Source organism: Telmatherina bonti (genome assembly GCF_933228915.1).
Source record: "Telmatherina bonti genome assembly, chromosome: 20".
Taxonomy (NCBI): domain Eukaryota; kingdom Metazoa; phylum Chordata; class Actinopteri; order Atheriniformes; family Telmatherinidae; genus Telmatherina; species Telmatherina bonti.
In genome coordinates, this window is record NC_136618.1 from 21,772,520 (window position 1) to 21,790,698 (window position 18,179).

The 18,179-nt window shown below is 40.0% G+C and overlaps 1 protein-coding gene across 1 annotated transcript; it reads left to right on the forward strand.

Annotated features, from left to right (window-relative positions):
- Positions 1 to 7,294: 7,294 nt before the first annotated feature.
- dselb (dermatan sulfate epimerase like b) lies at positions 7,295 to 10,928 on the forward strand (the record flags this gene model as incomplete). The annotated part of the gene is made up of 1 exon (XM_079260198.1): positions 7,295 to 10,928. One exon carries the CDS (start codon positions 7,295 to 7,297, stop codon positions 10,925 to 10,927), a length of 3,633 nt encoding a protein of 1,210 aa, XP_079116324.1. The 3' UTR covers position 10,928.
- Positions 10,929 to 18,179: the final 7,251 nt, after the last annotated feature.

Consider the following 18,179-nt stretch of genomic DNA (forward strand, 5'->3'; position numbering starts at 1 on the left):
AACAAGGCATTTACATTAAAAATGTTACATTTGTAACACAGCATTTAGTATTTGTTACCTGCCACTATTCTGCCGTTACCCCTCATAGGATCATTTCCCTCTACTTTGAAGATTAGTGAGTTGCATCCATTTCATTCAAGCAATGAAGGTGCATGCTGTGCATACATTATCCATGAGACTTTCAGGGATAGCTTTAATGATTTGTATATGTGGCGATATGCTAATTAACCATAGGTTTAATATGTTATATTCAGCAGCTGCTGATATGTACTCTGCAAACAAGATATTTATTCATCAAAAATATCTCTGAATACTTTATATCCCCTTCAATTTTACAGCATTAGTCGTCAATGGTAACCTCTATCTAGCTTTAAAAGCAGTTAGCTGCAAAGCATGTTTAAAATAGCTATTGACGTTAACCTGGAATGAAAAGGACAAACACATTTGCCTCTTTCATTTAAACGCTGATGTCTTAGTAATTTTAACAAAAACCTTATTAAGCCTTCTCATAGAATATAATGTATTGTTGTGTTTATGTCCTGCTGGAAGGACTACTGATTGTTAAATCAATGTTTTACGTGTCACCTTAGTTAACATGGACAAGCAACATTTCAACACCAGCTAGAAAACTTATATTGTATTTCTTGTTCCTTGTCTGAGCAGATTTAAATCGTACGAGGGACCATAACGATGTATGGTTACAGCAGACACACAGTTACAGTGGATGGAATCTATTGTGATTGACAGACTGCCTCCTGGACACTTTGAAGCCTGAGCAGTTGGAAATTTCCTTCTACCTCCACACAGCAGGCCCAGTGCACGACACGGACATGCTGAGAAACGTGAGACTCTCTGGGGGAAATTGAAATTCTCTGCAGGGTGAAAAAGAGGGGAGTCTTTCAAGGACTCGGTTCACACCTCCCGTTACTCCCAGCATGCCATATTTTTAATAAGGGCACAGCCTGTCAGCAGCAACCTCTCCTTTCAACACGTGCAGCTGGAGGTTTGTAAAACTTAACAAGCAAAGCCAACATTTGCAAAGATTCAAATTGCCAACATAAACGGCAGGAGATGTTTAGGCTACACTAGGACACCAGTTGCCAACTGTCAATCAAGATCCATGCTTGATGTGTTCTTGGCAATCTTCCTCTGATCAGATGCGCTTGACTCGTTGCTAGGCAACAAGTGCTGAGGAACAACTTGAGGGCATCCTTCAATCTGAGTCCTGAGCAGCTGTGAAAGAGAGTTTTTATATTGTATTGCTGTTGACATCTTTCTATAATTTCTGTTCATAGAAGTTCCTTTTAATCAAACTTAGCCAATCAATTCAAACGTCAGTCTAACATGGATTTTTTTCTCCTGAGCTCTGCGATGAGTAGAACTTATATGGCAGTTTTGGGTGGAACACTTTAACACGATACTGGTTGTGTTCAGCAGACTTCCACAGCTATTCTCACTCAGAGTCCATTTGGAGGAGTGATATTCTGGGGAGGACAGGGTATAATGAAAGTGGAGGCGACTAAATGAACATCAAATTACTCAAAAGTGCTCTCCAGAGACACAAAGAGGTTTAGCAGATGGATAATTAAAATTCTGGGTTCTGTGCAAAAAAAGAAAAAAAAAAAAAAGAAAAAAAAAATCACACCCATTTAGGTTTTTTTTTAAGAATCAGCCTTTATGAAACTCCAGTGTATACAGTAGAGTTTTCAGATGGCTGATCCTTAATTTATAAAATAACTTATATCCACTAATTTGAAACAATATTGTTGATTTACTTTATTATATAAATACTATGTCACATGGAAGACTGTGCAACTGAAAAGAGCTATTATCGTTCCTTTTTTTCCACATGTCCAGTACAACACCACATCCTTTCTGGCTTTCATCTAATACAACTTCATTTTAAAAAAGCAGAAAACTGCAGGATTGACAGTAAAACAGTATTGCTTCTTCTTGAATGAGATCACAAAGGGAAAGTTAAAGGAGATACAGCAGCATTGCCATAAGCAACACCCACAGCCAGTGGTCATGTAGGAACAATTTCTGTATCTTGCAGGAATCCAGACGTTATAATCCCAATACTACATTACTGTATGATTCCTATTACATGAATTATACCATGGTCAGTGATTATGCCACACACATAGTTTGGCAAGTAATATCATTGTAATATCACTCCATTACGGGTGTCACCATAGCAACGCGTTAATCAACTGGTTCAGATTGGGTGGGTTTTGATACGTGAATGAGAGAAACGAGCTGTCGTTTCATAACGGTTATTAAACATTAAATCTATGAAGAAGCCAAAATAATATAGTTCCCATATTTCAAGATATTTAGCATGTACGTAAAAACCACGTTATGTATCTGTAGAGTTTATTCTATACCTCTATCAGGCTGGTATTTATTACGCTGGTAAGGGTCTCAGAAGTTTCTATCAGTCTTTTTTAGTTTTTTAGCAAGGTAGCTTATCATTCCGATGTTAACATTAATGTCCCCTCCAGCGCAGTCTGGACGCTCAGCAGATGTTTCTGCTGTTCTTACTAACAGCAAGTTGGGAGCAGACATGACCTGGCTGGAGAGCAGATGGTTAAGTTACATGTGATCACTTAAAAAAAAAAAAAAAAAAAAAAAAAAAGACAAAAAAGGGTAAATTTAAAATGCCTCAATATTAATTTATCCTGTCACATGCACTATAAGACTAATGGAAACTGGATAAGGAAATGGAACTTGCGAAGTTTTTCTCATATTTAATAAGTCTCTGTTTGTTTTCATGGATGAGTGTTTATCAGGGGGTTTTCAACAAGAGACATGTGACCCTCTCAGACACTGTCTCAAGCTGTGGACTGGTTCACTCAATGCATAAAATTAATCAAGACCTTAATGTTACTTCTGTGCCAATTCACAAGGCCGCATGTTAAATGCCAGCTTTGCAAGGTCCCTTGTGATTGGGCAACTGTTGCAAATAGTATGCACAGTCTTATGAGCAAATATTTTGTAACTTAATTAGAAAAAACTTCATGAGCACAAGAAAGATACCCTTTACATCAGAAACCACAGGTGATTGTACAAATGGTTGGAGGGCATCTGCTCATGATACAGGATAAGCGATAAGAGTAAGCCCACATAAGAGGAGACCTGAAACTATAAAGCTATTATCACAAGTTTGGATTTACCATATCTTACTGATATTTCCTCTAAACCAAACAAACGTAAGCTTGCAATATACATCATTCAGCTTTATGAAGGTCTCTTTTTCATTTCTGCATCTGTTTGGGAAAAGGTTAAAGAGCCCTGGTTTTAGATTGTAACATTATTGTCAGTGTTTACATTAAGGCTCTTTGGCATTGCAGCTCCTTCCGATGCGGAAGATTCCTTCATAACACGTAACAAAGTGTGGTTGCTGCTGCATTTCAATAAAGCAAACCATTCTCCTTTAAACTATGGGAAGAAAAAAGATATTGCAGAAAAAATATTATGCAACAGTCATCCCTGAGAGATGCAATGATGCACAACACATGTATGATGTGGGGATAGGGAAAATGACCTCTCATTAAATGGAGATGCTGCACAGAAACCTAATATACACAGAATGACTTAATCAATGGACACACGGTGCTGTGTAGCAGAATGGGCAAATGTCACGTACAGTCGAATAGGAGGGGTTAGTGAGGTCATCGAAAAGGTTTTCCGCTGTGCTATGAAATATAATGTCCTGTAATAAAGATAGAAAAAAAAAAAGATGTGGTGATATATTTGGGTCAATAAAGCAATTGATTTTAAAGTAAAATATCTGTTTGAATTTCTCCAGTAGTGCATGAAACTCAGTGCAGTGTCAATGTATCTTCAAATGGTGAATAAAATGACAATCCATTACTAATGTAAATTCTAATATTCCCAGGACAGAAATCCAAGTCTTCGATGAGACATTAAAGCTGCACATTCATTTTAGACTCCGTTATAAATCTGTGTTTAGGTTTATTGTTTTTGGTTTGGTTGAGGAAAACAAACTGGCTTGGCTTATAATAAACCAGTAAGACCTGAAGATATATTTTGGTGTAACAAGTTTCATTGTTGAACAACGTTAACTGTATAGCCTGCTTTATGAAAGTTCCTTAGTTGCCTTGGTGACATCATCAGAAACAAGGTATGTTGTTAAATGAGTTTGGGACCAGTATGTATGAACTGAAAGAGACCTAAACTCAAACATATTATTTTTTGTGTTACTGATACTGTTTGTGGAGGGAAATGAAAACTTATTTTTCATTCATCACTACCTTCCTATTTTATTCTAGCTATTTATTTAGTGACTATGCTCCCAGGACATGCTGGAGGGATTATATCTCTCGGCTGGCCTGGGAACGCCTTGGGATCCCCCTCCCCCGCAGAGCTGGAAAATGTGGCTGACAAAAGAGACGTCTGGGCTTCCCTGCTTAGGCTGCTGCCCCTGCAACCGGCAGCAGAGAATGGATGGATGGACAGATGGATGGATGGATGGATGGATGTATGGATGGATAGTTATTCAGTCACTGTGCTCCATTTGAATTAAAAATCAAACAATAAGTGGAAGATTAAATTAGTAGAACATTTCACAAACGTGTCTGAACATGTCATTTAACATGTCTGTGCAAAGTTCAAACACAACAGGAAAATTGTGTGTGGTGGCCCAAACCCTTTGCTTAAACACATTCCCATCCTCCAATCAGTACACACCTTACAGAAAACAGCTAGCTGGCTAACACTTTAACTTAAGCATTTGTCAAATGCTTTTGGAAATAGAAATGTCAAAATAGCAAACTGGAGTTTTATTTTGAGTTAAGGCTTCTTTTTTCCTGGCTATTTTTTCTTGACACACCTTCACATTATAAAATTTGCTGCTATAAGAATGCCATAGCTTTTATGCTAAGCAGTGTTGCCAAACTATCATATTTGTCACCATGTTTAGATGTCTTTTCTACTTCTTCAGTGACTTTCTTCAAAAAAGAAAAACTAATCCAGTAAATTTGAGAAAAAAAAAGCTTCAGGTGTATGGTTGGGAACTTTTACTCCAAAAGCTTCATTCCATTGTTTAAAAATTTAAAGCTATATTTGTTTCATATTAAAATTCCTACACAAAACTTGGATATTAGATCAGGTAAAACTGTTGGACCAGTTTATAAAATACATTTACAGTTTCTAGATCCAACTTTAGTTCTATCACATGACTAGCCCGATGGGTGGGTGCTGATCATGGACACCCCTGGCCTCCTTTTAGCTCTGTCCCTGTTTCTAACTTTACCTGGGAGCTGTGAACATAAATTAATTATAGTCTAATTCACACAGAAGCACTCTATTTAACTTAACATAAAGGTAGTTTTATAAACATTTTACCTGAGCTGAACATTTTACACGGTAAATTTGTGCTATAGAGTAAAAAAGTAAAACTGCAAGTTTGAAAACAAAGCACAATGCCGATGTGACACCATGACACAGTCAGTATTGTAATTAGCTTAGAGACAATACCCATGCTATCCCTTGTCAATAGTTGTAAATGTGTGTGTCATACAAAAATACTGAGGGTGGAATGAATTTTCATGAACAAATTCAGAGAGAATTGTCAAGAATTTATGGCAACTTTTGTTGTTAGGGAGTAAGAAGAAATTGCGCTGTTGCATTGATGAACACTCTAAAATAAACTTACACTCACTAGAAAAGTGAATTGACAGTGAAATGTTTATTTTCTCAACAAGATAGCAAGTAAAAGTATTCCTTTTAGGTAAATAATAGCTTTAATATAAGAATCCCCGAAAGCCTGATACAAGAGACCTTGCTTGTGTTCACAAAGTGCACGTTTTCTCCATTTCTCTGCTTTTTGCATTGAGTGTTCACCTTTTCTTGCCATCATTATTGAATAGAGTTCTATCTTTTTTCTTGTTTACAAACTCTTTTTCTTCTTTTTTTTTCTTTCCAAATGGGAAATCATCTCTGTTTTTTTTCCAATAAAACGCTAAATTTAATGTCACAGTGGAGAATTATGATGAAGCTATAAAAGAAATTGCGCTTCGTGGCTGCATGAAGATTGGTCATGATCACAATCATTCTGTTAGGGATACTTATTCAGGATGTTTTTTTTTGCAATGAAACTACAGCTTTCCAACACTACAGGAGACCTAAAGCTGAGCTTCTGAAGTCACGGCTCCCTCTACAGTTAGTACAGTGGAAATTTTTCCATCGGATGCAGGAAAACAATCACTCTGACTGTGCTGAACAGTCGGGAGGGCACAACGGAGATCTCCCCCTCGCTCTCTCTCTCTCACACACACACACACACACACACACACACACAGCACTTGAGATGCGTGTCTCAAACAGCTGAAAGAATATAAATATCCGAGCTTACAGAGCAGAAAATTGTGAGGACCATTCTTCGTTGTTGTGGGGATGTTTCGCAATTTGCGCACAGCCGGGAAATGTCTCATTCTTTGAATACTTGAGGAGTGACGACAACTTTCCTCTTTGCAGACTTCACTAATCGGAGGACAAAGCGTGGAGCGACGAAAAGGAGACGCTTTTCCTTACCCTTCCTCTCTTCCCTTTTTCGTTTCTTTTTATTTCTATATTTTTGGCAATGCAAACTGACAGCTTTTCCAGTCAGGCTTTGCGCGTCAAGGCACGGCTGAATTCGGCGGCTCTGTGCACCGGCAAGCAGCGATGATATCCGCGGAGATGCGCTGCTTGCTGAGTTCCCTGCCCGTGGATGTTGCAGCTCGGTCGGGCTGCACACGGAGCCTCTGGGCGGCTGTGATTGGACCGGACACAGACTGGGGTTGACTGATGATTGTTCGAGAGGAAATGTTGAGTGCAAGAGATCAATATGAGTTACCGGGAAGAAGGGAGATGCCAGTATTTATGAGAGTCCGTATCACCACGAGGATGGATGACAACATGCAAGCTTAAGAATCTTACTTTTTTTCCCCCCCTTCTTTGGATTTAAACAGAACACACACATATAGATTTAATCGTAAGTTGCTTTTGCAAACTGTTACAATATCAAGATGGATATGAAATGTGTTTTCCTCTTGCACTAAAGTTTTCTTTTTTTCTTTAAATCATGCAGTGGATTTTTTTTTTTTTTTTTTTTTTTTTTTTGTTTGCATGATGATATCTGGAGAAATCTAAATTTAAAAGACTGTTGCTCCCTTAGATAATATGTTCCCCGGACTTACACTCATGGGACATTTCAACAACTGTTTCAAGGAAGAAAAGTTTCTTCATTTTAAAAAGGACTAAAATGAACTTTTAAACTGCACTCAGCATGGCTGCTAACTGGGTTGTATATTTAGTTTTTTTACTACCACTGTTTGCAGTGGGGACAGCTTTCTCTGGAGTCTTTAACACCACAGACAGAGACATTTTTCCTGATGATTTGCTGCAGGTCAAGCTAACTCAAGACAGGGCGACTGACCAGTGGAAACTCCACTCTGCAGATTCACATCCCAGCCTATATTTTAACCAGTTGGATGTGTTGCACTTGAGGCAAAGGTCCTCCACCACCCACAGTCACATATTTAAAGTCCTCCGAGGTGCAGTGCTCACCATGTTATCCAACGTCCCGTTTTACATGCCCCCTATGAAACATGAGGAGTTTACAAGCAAGTGGAATGAGATTTATGGGAACAATCTGCCTCCCCTGGCTCTCTACTGCCTGCTGTGCCCCGAGGACTCTGCAGCCCTGCAGTTTCTTATCAAGTTTATGGATAGGATGGCTGACTACCCAGACTGGAAGGTGACCAGTGCACCAAACGATGAGGTCCCCATGGCACACTCCCTTACTGGGTTTGCCACAGCTTATGACTTTATTTACTCCTTCCTTGAACAGCGCAGAAGGGATGTTTACCTAAAAAAGATTCGCTCTGAAACTGATGCACTGTATGAACTCTCTAAGTACAGAGGATGGGGTAAACAGTATCTCCAAAATCATCAAACCACCAATATATTAGCCATTCTAACGGGTGCAATAGTGGTGGGCTCACACGATGACCCAGAGTCAATGATCTGGAAACAAGTGGCAGTGAACTACATGGAAAAAACGATGTTTCTTCTGAATCACGTTGTTGATGGATCTCTGGATGAGGGAGTAGCCTACGGAAGCTACACGGCGAAGTCCATCACGCAGTATGTCTTTCTGGCCCAGCGCCACTTTAGCATTGACAACATGCAGAACAACTGGCTGCGGGAACACTTCTGGTTTTATTATGCCACTCTGCTGCCGGGCTTTCAGAGGACGGTCGGCGTGGCAGACTCAAACTACAACTGGTTTTATGGGCCAGAGAGCCAGCTCGTTTTCCTCGACACATTTGTCATGAAGAACGGAACTGGAAACTGGCTTGCTCAACAGATTAGAAAACACAGACCAAAGGATGGTCCCATGGGGCAGTCCTCTGCCCAGCGTTGGGCTACGCTCCACACAGAATACATCTGGTATAACTCTCACCTCACACCACAACCTCCCCACGACTTCAACAAAGCCAAGATGCATATTTTTTCAAACTGGGGTGTGATTACCTATGGAGCAGGGCTTCCCAATGGCCAGAGTAACACTTTTGTCTCCTTTAAGTCTGGCAGGTTGGGTGGCCGCGCTGTCTATGACATTGTTCATGACAAGCCTTACTCCTGGGTGGATGGCTGGAACAGCTTTAACCCCGGCCATGAGCATCCGGACCAGAACTCTTTCACTTTTGCCCCGAATGGACAGGTATTTGTATCTGAAGCACTTTATGGTCCAAAGTACAGCTATCTGAACAATGTTCTGGTGTTTAGTCCATCTCCCACCAGCCTGTGTAACAGTCCATGGGAGGGTCAGTTAGGGGAGTGTGCTAAGTGGCTGCGTTGGACTGATGAGGGGGTGGGTGACACTAGAGGGGAGGTGATTGTTGCTTCCTCACACAGAGACACAATGTTTGTGAGTGGGGAAGCAGCTCTGGCTTATTCTCCTGCTATGAGGCTGAAAAGTGTTTTCAGAGCCTTGGTTCTGCTCAACTCACAGACTCTGCTAGTGCTTGACCATGTGGAGAAGTGGGCCGATTCACCTGTTAAATCTCTCAGCGCTTTTTTCCACAATCTTGACATTGACTTCAAATACGTCCCTTTCAGATTCATGGACAAATATAACGGCGCTATGATGGATGTATGGGATGCTCATTATAAAATGTTCTGGTTCGACAGCCAGGGTCACAGCCCTGAAACCAGGATACAGGAGGCCGAGCAGGCAGCAGAGTTTAAAAAGAGGTGGACCCAGTATGTCAACGTCACTTTTCAAATGACAGGTTCAGTCACCAGAGTGGCTTACGTGTTACATGGGCCATATGTCAAAATGTCCAGTTGCAGATTTGTAGATAACAGCAAGAACGGAGTGAGGCTTTCTTTAACTATAAATAACACAGAGAAGATCGTCTCTATAGCTACAAACTATAAAGACATTGGAGCGAGGTTGGCTTATTTAGGATTTGGTGGTCATTCTAAAGTTGAGGATAGATATCAAATCACTAGATATGGCCTTGGGACGCAGATCATCCCTAAGCACATCAGTAGTGATAATCAGCTGTTTGACATTGGATTCATGGTTAATGTTATTGCAGGAGTCGTTCTCTGTGTGGCTATAGGATTTTTGACCATACATAGAAAGTTTTATGTTTGCTTCAGCAGGCTGATGCGTTACACCCTCCTCTCTGTGCTCATTCTGTGGGTAGCCGAGCTGCTGTTTTTGTCTAATAGCTGCGATCAGCTGCTCTGTGGGGTAAAATGGAAAAGTGTGGGTGCAAAAAGTGAAGTAAACAAACAAATCAGATTGTATGAGCAGCGCCGGCTGCCCCTCCCCACCGTCGTTATAACAACCCTCCCTGGATCAGGGTCGGAAATACTCAAGCACCTTTTCTACAACAGCTCGGACTTTGTTTACATAAGGGTCCCCACCGAGCATGTGGACATTCCTGAGACCGAGTTTGAGTTTGACTCGCTGGTGGACGCCTGCGAGTGGTCCAGGACAGATGCAGTGCACGGGCGGTATAAGATCATTCAAGGGTGGCTGCATTCGCTGGTGTACAACACCAAGCTGCACTTGCAAAATATTGCGCTTGCAGAGGGCGGCAGGGTCAAACAGCCCCAGAGAGTTGGCCCTTCAAAGGACAGAAGGAAAAGGTCCAGGAGGAGAGAGCCGGCATCCGAGCTGAAGGGCAAACTGAGGGCCAGTCTGGACAGAGATGCGGAGTATGTCAGGGAGATGAGACGGCATGTTGCAGAGTACCCGAATGCACGGGTGGTCCTTAACATGCGGAGTGGAAGCTGGACACTTAAAATTCCTTTCATTCAGGAAGTGGTGGGACCTTCACTGAGGACAATCTATTTGGTAAGAGACCCTCGAGCATGGATTTATCTCATGGTTTATAACAGCAAACCCAGCCTTTATTCCCTCAAAAACATCCCACAGCACCTTTCCTTGATATTCAAGGAAGATTCGGTTCAGGACGGGTGCCCAGCTGTCGCTCCAGAGTTTAAAATAATCCAAAAGCTGCTGTCTCGTTCAGAGACAAACCCTGTGTTGATCCTGTCTCATCTCTGGCTGGCTCATACCGCAGCAGCGCTAAGGGTCAGCGAGAGCCTCCCCGTGGAGTCCTACCTCCAAGTGAGATTCGAGGACGTGGTCAACTTTCCTCAGGAGACAGCAGAGACGATACACACATTCCTGGGAGTGCCAGCGTCACCTGAAGCCCTCAATCAACTCATATTCACCACGTCCACAAACTTGTACAATCTGATGTATGAAGGGGACATTTCACCAGCTAATATCAACATATGGAGACAAAAAATGCCTCGAAAGGACATCAGACTGATAGAAGATGTGTGTGGAGGTGTAATGAAGAGGCTGGGTTATGCCAGGTTTGCCAGTTAACTGCTGCTGGTCAGCTAATATCAAGCTGCCATGTTTACTGTATCTGCCAGACATACAGTTTGTGTCCTTTTTTGCACTGATGTTAAATTTCAAAAAGGAAATTGTCTCTTTGTTTGCGTTGAAAGGCTACTCCTCATGGGTGTGTGTGTGTGTGTGTGTCAGGACGTGTACTGACTACAGCAACAGATGTCTGTGAGGGAAAATATTTTATATTAAAATAGATGGAAGGGAGCTCATGTTGTTCTTTTCCCCCGCTGGCCTTCACACTTCCTTGTAGCACTCCTTTATCGAGTGAGTCTTTAAACCTCTGCTGTCTGACATGTGGAGGAGTATCACGGAATTTCTGCATAAATGTTATATCAGCTATCAATACAGCAGCTGTATTTTTTTCAGCAGAAAACATTGAAATTCTTGGTAAGAGATGAAAATCAATACGTTTTTTTTTTCATTGCATTTTTTTTAAATAACAGATGTTTTTGCAAAATTCATTTCTGAAATTATTGATTTAATTGATTTTTCTTTTATTTTATTTATTTATTTTTATTTATTTATTTTTTTTTTTGCAAAAGGGGTTTATTTACAGTTTGTGGAGACATGTCAAGATATTGTAAAGCTCATTAAGACTTTTTGTAGTTTTGGGCGACCGATTTGGCTGAATAAACCTTTTTTGTGCCAGCCCCCTTTAAAACTGTATGAAGCACCGCGGCCTCAAAGCACAGCCGGAAACAAGAAGACTTCAGCGAAGCAGACATAGAAACGGCATGACTGTATTTTGTTACACCAGTTACACACAGTTCATTTCGAAGCTCAAAGATGTCATAATGATTGGGTGTCTCAGTGCTTTCACAGGGACTATTTTGATTGTATGTGGGAGTCTTTTGCATTTTCTAAGACGAACTGAACTATATGTGCTCAATTAGCCTGGAAGGATAAAACCTCTAAAGATATGACGCCTAGAAGAAAAAAAAAAGTATTTATGGATTCCAAAGACATATATCCCAAAGGATCAAGAATGAATATGATTATTATAATAACTCCCTTTAGCGTTTATTGAATCAGAGGGAAGTGCTTAATAGGGATCAAAATGGAGGGAAAAAAAAAGAAAACTGTCAGCCTTGACACATTTAGACTCAAAGCAATTTCCAAAGCATTCCCCTTCAGCTATTCATACTATCTGCGAAAATGCCATAGCTGAGGGTGTGTTTTATTAGCCCGACATCTTCACTGGAGACACTGTGGAAATGCAAACAGAACAAGTTTCCATGTCATGATGCGGCCAGCTGGTTTGCCAATAGTCTTTTACTACAGCGAGCGGTGCACTAAACCGGCGATGAATAACAAGTGTAGCTTTAAAAAAAAAAAAAAAAAAGCAAAAAAAAAAAGCGAGAGACCATTTCTACTCTGTGATGTTAAGCTGTGGCTTGAGCGAAACTGTACACTCCTCGGTAAGCTTTGATCCTGTTTTGGCTTAAACATTTCTATACTGTATACTGATCACATGTAACATGCAGATGGTGCACTCATTTACAGACTCTTTGTTGCTTCTGTATACACAAACAACAAAAAAAAAAAAAAAAAAAAAAAATGAAGCTTTTCGGAAATATCCATCCTCTCTCAACTAGATATGGCCCCGTTTGTTTTCTCTGTGAACACTGAAACCCTTGACTGGCTGGAAAACCCGTTTGATGTTTGTGGTCTTTGAATGTGTAGACTTGGCAGACATGCTTTCACTTTGGTGTTGCAATCCTGTTACCAACTCTGTTTTGTATTTGCTCGTGGGGATATGGTTCCTTGCTTCTGTGGCCTTGAATTACAATCATTTCTTTCTAACAGTTTTTTCTGTGGGCTCTGGAGTGGGCAGTGGAGATAATTTAAAGAAAAATAAACAAGTTCCTAAATATATTGGCAACTGGTCTTTGTTTGGATATGGTGAATTATCTTGCACTATGCTAATGGTCTGTTTCCTGTGATTATATACCGCCAGTACTTGAACTAGCTATTATCCATCACCAGAAAGGATACGTACTGTAAATTTTTAATTTGTACATGTTCTCTTTCTCTATGATTACTGCTAACCAATGAACGCAGTGTCTGCTCAGGCAGATGTCTCCGTGCTGCCACAATTACGCACCGGCAAAATCTCTGTGTTATTAGACATGGATGACAGAAACGTAATTGCTTATGTGGCTGATGTTCATAACAAGGAGCCAACAATTAAAAACATGTCAGGAAGTTCTTATGCTGTGTGCTCCAGCTGAAAAAAAAAAAAAAAAAAAGCTTCGAAAGCGCGCATGCTGCGTCTCATGTCTCAGTGGTGAGTCAGTCATTTCGTTACTCATTTGTTCCTGATCCCTCCTGTAACACTCTCATGCTTGGCAGAGTCCTCTTGCCTAATCCTTCCACGAAGAGGCACATTATTCACTGAAAAAAACCTCAGGCAAATGCTTCGGAAGGGAGGTTTCTGCAAGAGTGGACTTGAACTGGTGGGTTTTTAAGAAGGCTGTTCTGATTCATTGCAAGGTTAAAATCGCTGTGTGTTTGCATTGTCATAATTGTTCAGCTTCATCCCTCAATTATCGAGCTTTTACAGAAAGGTGTGCTTCAAAAGGTAATAACAGCATGCAAATGGATAAAAATGTCCACTTTAAACCTCTCCGGTTTCAGAAGCTAGATAAAATTATACATTTCCAGATCCAAGTTCGTCCTCTAACATTTATCATTCTGAAACCTGTGACTAGCTAAAACATTAGGTTGGAAAACACTACTTCTCTTTTCTTTGTGGGAATTTTTACACTGTCTTTCCATCATGAATGCACAATTGAAAAAGAAAAAAAAAAAAAAGGAAAGAAAAGACAACATTACATTTTTGCCTGAAGGAAGTTCTCTTCATCTTCCCTACTGCAGGGCATCGGCACCATTTATTAACTATTCATTACCAACTACAACTGCAGACTGCAGGGATTACTGCTGCAAACCCTTTACCAGTCATTTTTTACAATTATTTGTGACTGATGTACTCTTCATCACTGATTTACCACATGATCCTTAAAAATAAAAGTGGTAAAGCAGCGTGTTGTCAGTAACAGAGACTTACCTGACAACTCACAAGCCATATTTGCACGTGAGAGCATGTAAAAAACCAGACTCCCTTTTGTTGTTTCACACTGCAGCCGGTTAGAAGGCTGATCGGAATATACAACTACAACGTGCAAATAAATTGAGTTGAAAAATGTTTCTCCTGAACTGAAACTTCCATAGTTTCTGTAAAGATCAACTTTTGTCATTTTCTACAGGATAACTTTTCTATGAGGTTTGTAGATTAATGAGAACTTTTCCAACCTTTATAACTAATGTATTATTCAAATTAGCAACAACCCATTAATAAGTCCACGTTTTGGACTCCCAGGGTGCAAATAATTGCTTTGATCAATAAAACATTAACTGTCTCATAATAAATAGTAAATGATGAGATTGCCACCTTCTAGTGACCTCGTGTCTGCAGTCATGGCCTCTCTGCTTTGCTCCTTGAATGCGGTACGCTCACCTCAGTGACTGTTCATCATTTTCACTTTTATTATCCATAGATTTATAGTTCAAATACATCTCCTTGCCATGTAAACCAGAGTGAAAACAGAGATGGTGGTGCTCCATTGAATGCAAAAAGAGATATAAACATGGATTGCACTGAAGGAAACCACAGTGACCAGAGTAGTACTTATGTAGGCTTCACCACATTCAATAACGAGACCATTCACAGTAAACATCAGCAAGGTAAGAGGCAATGATTTTTACAACCCAGCTGAGAGTTTGGATCATTCATTTGTCCACATGCCACAGAGATTAGTAGAATATTTGACAAAGAGGACCCACAGGACAACAGCCCTGTCCGTTTTCTGGAACACTTTGTATTACACATTAAGCAGTAAGTGAGCACATGAATGTTACAGATGCAAAACAAATAAGCAGACTGCTGTTTGTTAGAGGGGTCGCAGAGTGGCTGTTTAGTACACTGGATTGCTGATTTTGCACATTGTGTAGTAAAACTCCAAGTGCTGGACAAGAACGTTTATGTTTCTCAAACATTTAAGAGCTCTGAAAAGTATTTAGATAAAATGCGATGGGTGAGAAGCTGGTCTGCTGTGTTGACTCTGTACACATGCTTATTTCCAGCAACAGCAGTTTTGATGCACCTTATAAAACTTGAACCATCATGTATTGATGTCTCTGACTGCACCATGATTAATGATTTATTAGTCTAATTGACACGCAAATTCTCTTAATTAGCTCTTAAAGAGTTATAACCACTTATGCATAATTTAACTATTAATGATTTAAAAGCCATGTTCCTCTCCAGCAGCAGGAGTACCAATAGCATTGCTAAACAGCTAATATGGCAATAGTAATGGATGCTTAAAAGAATAATGACAATGTTATATGCATTCACAGTGGTGCCTCATATGACAGCAGCAACAAAGGGATTATCTTCTCAGATTATCTGTGGTCTTTCCACATCCATGGCTTTGCTTCTCCACTGTTAATCTCAGATGTTTCCAAATGCAAATAAAATGTTTGACAAAATAATTCCTTCCCATTAAATTTACATGACGAGAATGAAGCGTCACGTTAAAGGCAGAGTATGTAAGATTTCAAGGCGATTCTTTCCACCACCAGGTGGCAAACACCAGGTCGTGAGCAAAACCACAAAACTGCTACCTCCACAAAGGACCACAGGTTGGCAGTAATGAGCAAAACTCTCCCCTCAGCCCTCCTCCTCGCCAGCTCCAATGAGGGCAGGAATCGCTTGTGAGCTGTAGCTCAGAGCCGCTCTGCAATAAATGGGCTTATACTCCCCCTACTGGTGGAAAAAAAGTACTTTTTTTTTACTGGTCAGAAAACATTCAAGATGGGTCTTTGTCATTAATTAAACTTGTAATTTAATAACGCATCAAATATGGACAGACTGGAACCTACATGTTTAAAAAACTATCTAATTATGATTGGAGTAATTTATTTTGAAAATATTGAAAATCTCACATACTCTACCTTTAAGAGTTTCTCTCTATAGAATTTATGTGATGTCTGAAAATAACGCAGGAAGACAAAAAAAAAACCAAAACAAAAAGTCTCATGAAATCCTTCTGATGTGTGATCACAAGAAGCAGATTTACAGAGCTAATTTGAGATAGGAGGACGCCTCGTCGATTATCTTTGATGTTTGATAACCGATGCATAATCATCACATGAAATAAGGTTTTACAGAGGAAATGACGAGGAGCAGCAGAACAATCTAATTCCATGCGCTGAGCTTGGCTAAGTGATCACACGGCTTTCTCTCTCGTGGAGGTTATCCAGATAGAAAAGGGGACTCAATTTCAGCTGAGTAGTCATACCCTTTCCTTTTCCACCTTTATCTTTCGCCTCCGGTGGATCCAAGTCCCAGGAGTGCTTCTTCCTCGCCAGCAGCCATTGCTCCTGCCACTGCTCATTAATTAACCTTTGCTGCAGTCGCCAGCAGTCAGGGAGTGGCCTGATATTCTGGAGAACAGTAATCATCGATACTGCACAAGCCGTTTGTGCTGGAGAATTAGCTCGCTAATGGAGAGCAACACCATCATTGTTAAGAGTTTCAAAACTTGACTATAAATTTAATGTATGGCTCGCTGAGAGCATGCCCTTTAAATGTCAGCAAAGAAACTCAAGATGACTTCGCTGACAGGGTGTAAGCATCTGGCAACATCGCTGTCCTATATTTAGTCATTTTTTCTGTGGTAAACAATGCCAGTGAGGACCTCGGATCCCACTGTTCAAATTTACCTGCTGACAACACCGCTGTGTTTGGACACACAGAGGTATGCATCCCAAGAGCGGCTGTTAATAAAAGTTGACTTGTGAGGAAATATGGCGCATTGTCAATTTGCAGATGGTGGCAAGTCATTTCTGTGCTGAAAATGGGATCTTCCGTGCCAATAAAACACAGCGGCAAAAGTTAATGAAGCTCAGTCTGGTCTCATAATGTGGGGAAATCAGACCAGATGAGGTGTTTTGAATTTCACTTCAGGTCAGTCTCTCTACAATAAGACACACTCACAGTTATTCATCTCAAGACTTTAAACAGTCAATCCGGTAAGTTTACTACTTTTTTTTTATTTATTTATTTTTTTTATCGCATTTGATGTTTTTTTTTCTTTTTCTCCCTAAAAAAAGCAAAAGTTTGTCATTCTCCAAGGAGTGAAATTTAAATCATCTTTCACCTCCGTATTATACAAATTATAGAACTTATTTAGAGCCAAATACTGCTCCAAAAAGGCTGGTCCATCAATCTCAGAGTCCAACACATTCTCATTCCTAACATTCCCAATTTGCTGTGACTATCTGAGCCACTGGGAAATGCCCTGTTGCATGTTGCCAGTTATCCTTCTGTGACAGGAACAGGCAGAACAGCTGCAGCAATAAAAAAAAAAAAAAAAAAAGGCAAGATGAAGTTGTCATTTTATATGTTTTGGTATATCCGAAATGAACTCTGAGAACGTATGGACATCAAAGGGAAGGAAGAGGAAAGACAGCTGATTCAGAAAAGAACGGCCTCCTCAGTACAACCCTGACTGCTGTTCTTTTTAAAAAAATATATATATTTACCTTTTTTTAAATTTTCTTTTTTTTTTTTTATTAAAAATTTATTTACTCAATGATTTAAATTATTGCTGTTTTATTTAAGAAAACACAATTTACACAGTGAACACAGTGACAATATGACTTGTGTCATAAACAGTTTCTTCGATATGTGGCTGCACCTACAGCCACACATCTAAATGCAATAACCCCCATACACCAACACAGACAGTTCATTTTAGTTTATCATTTAACACTATGTTTTTACATTTCCATTTAAACTTAGCTGAAATGCTTCATTTTGTTTATCTTTTGCCAGTGCACACATTTAGGTACTGTTGGGTTAAAACTTTTTGCTAGTTTGATTTACTTATTTGCTCTTCTTTTTAATGTTCTGGGTCAGGAGTGAATACAAATATAGTAGACATATTAAACTGGTTGTTTTTGAAGCCACCTGTTTTCCTCATCCTTCACCAGCTCAGCCCCTCACATAGGTGCTAATCTCAGGTGGATCAACAAGCGCTACATTCCACATGGGATGGTGCATTGCTGGATGCAGAAAAGCAAAACATCTTCCAAGTGTTATGCATTTGTCATTGAGTCACTTGTACCTGTACTATTTAATGTGACATGGTCTTTGCAG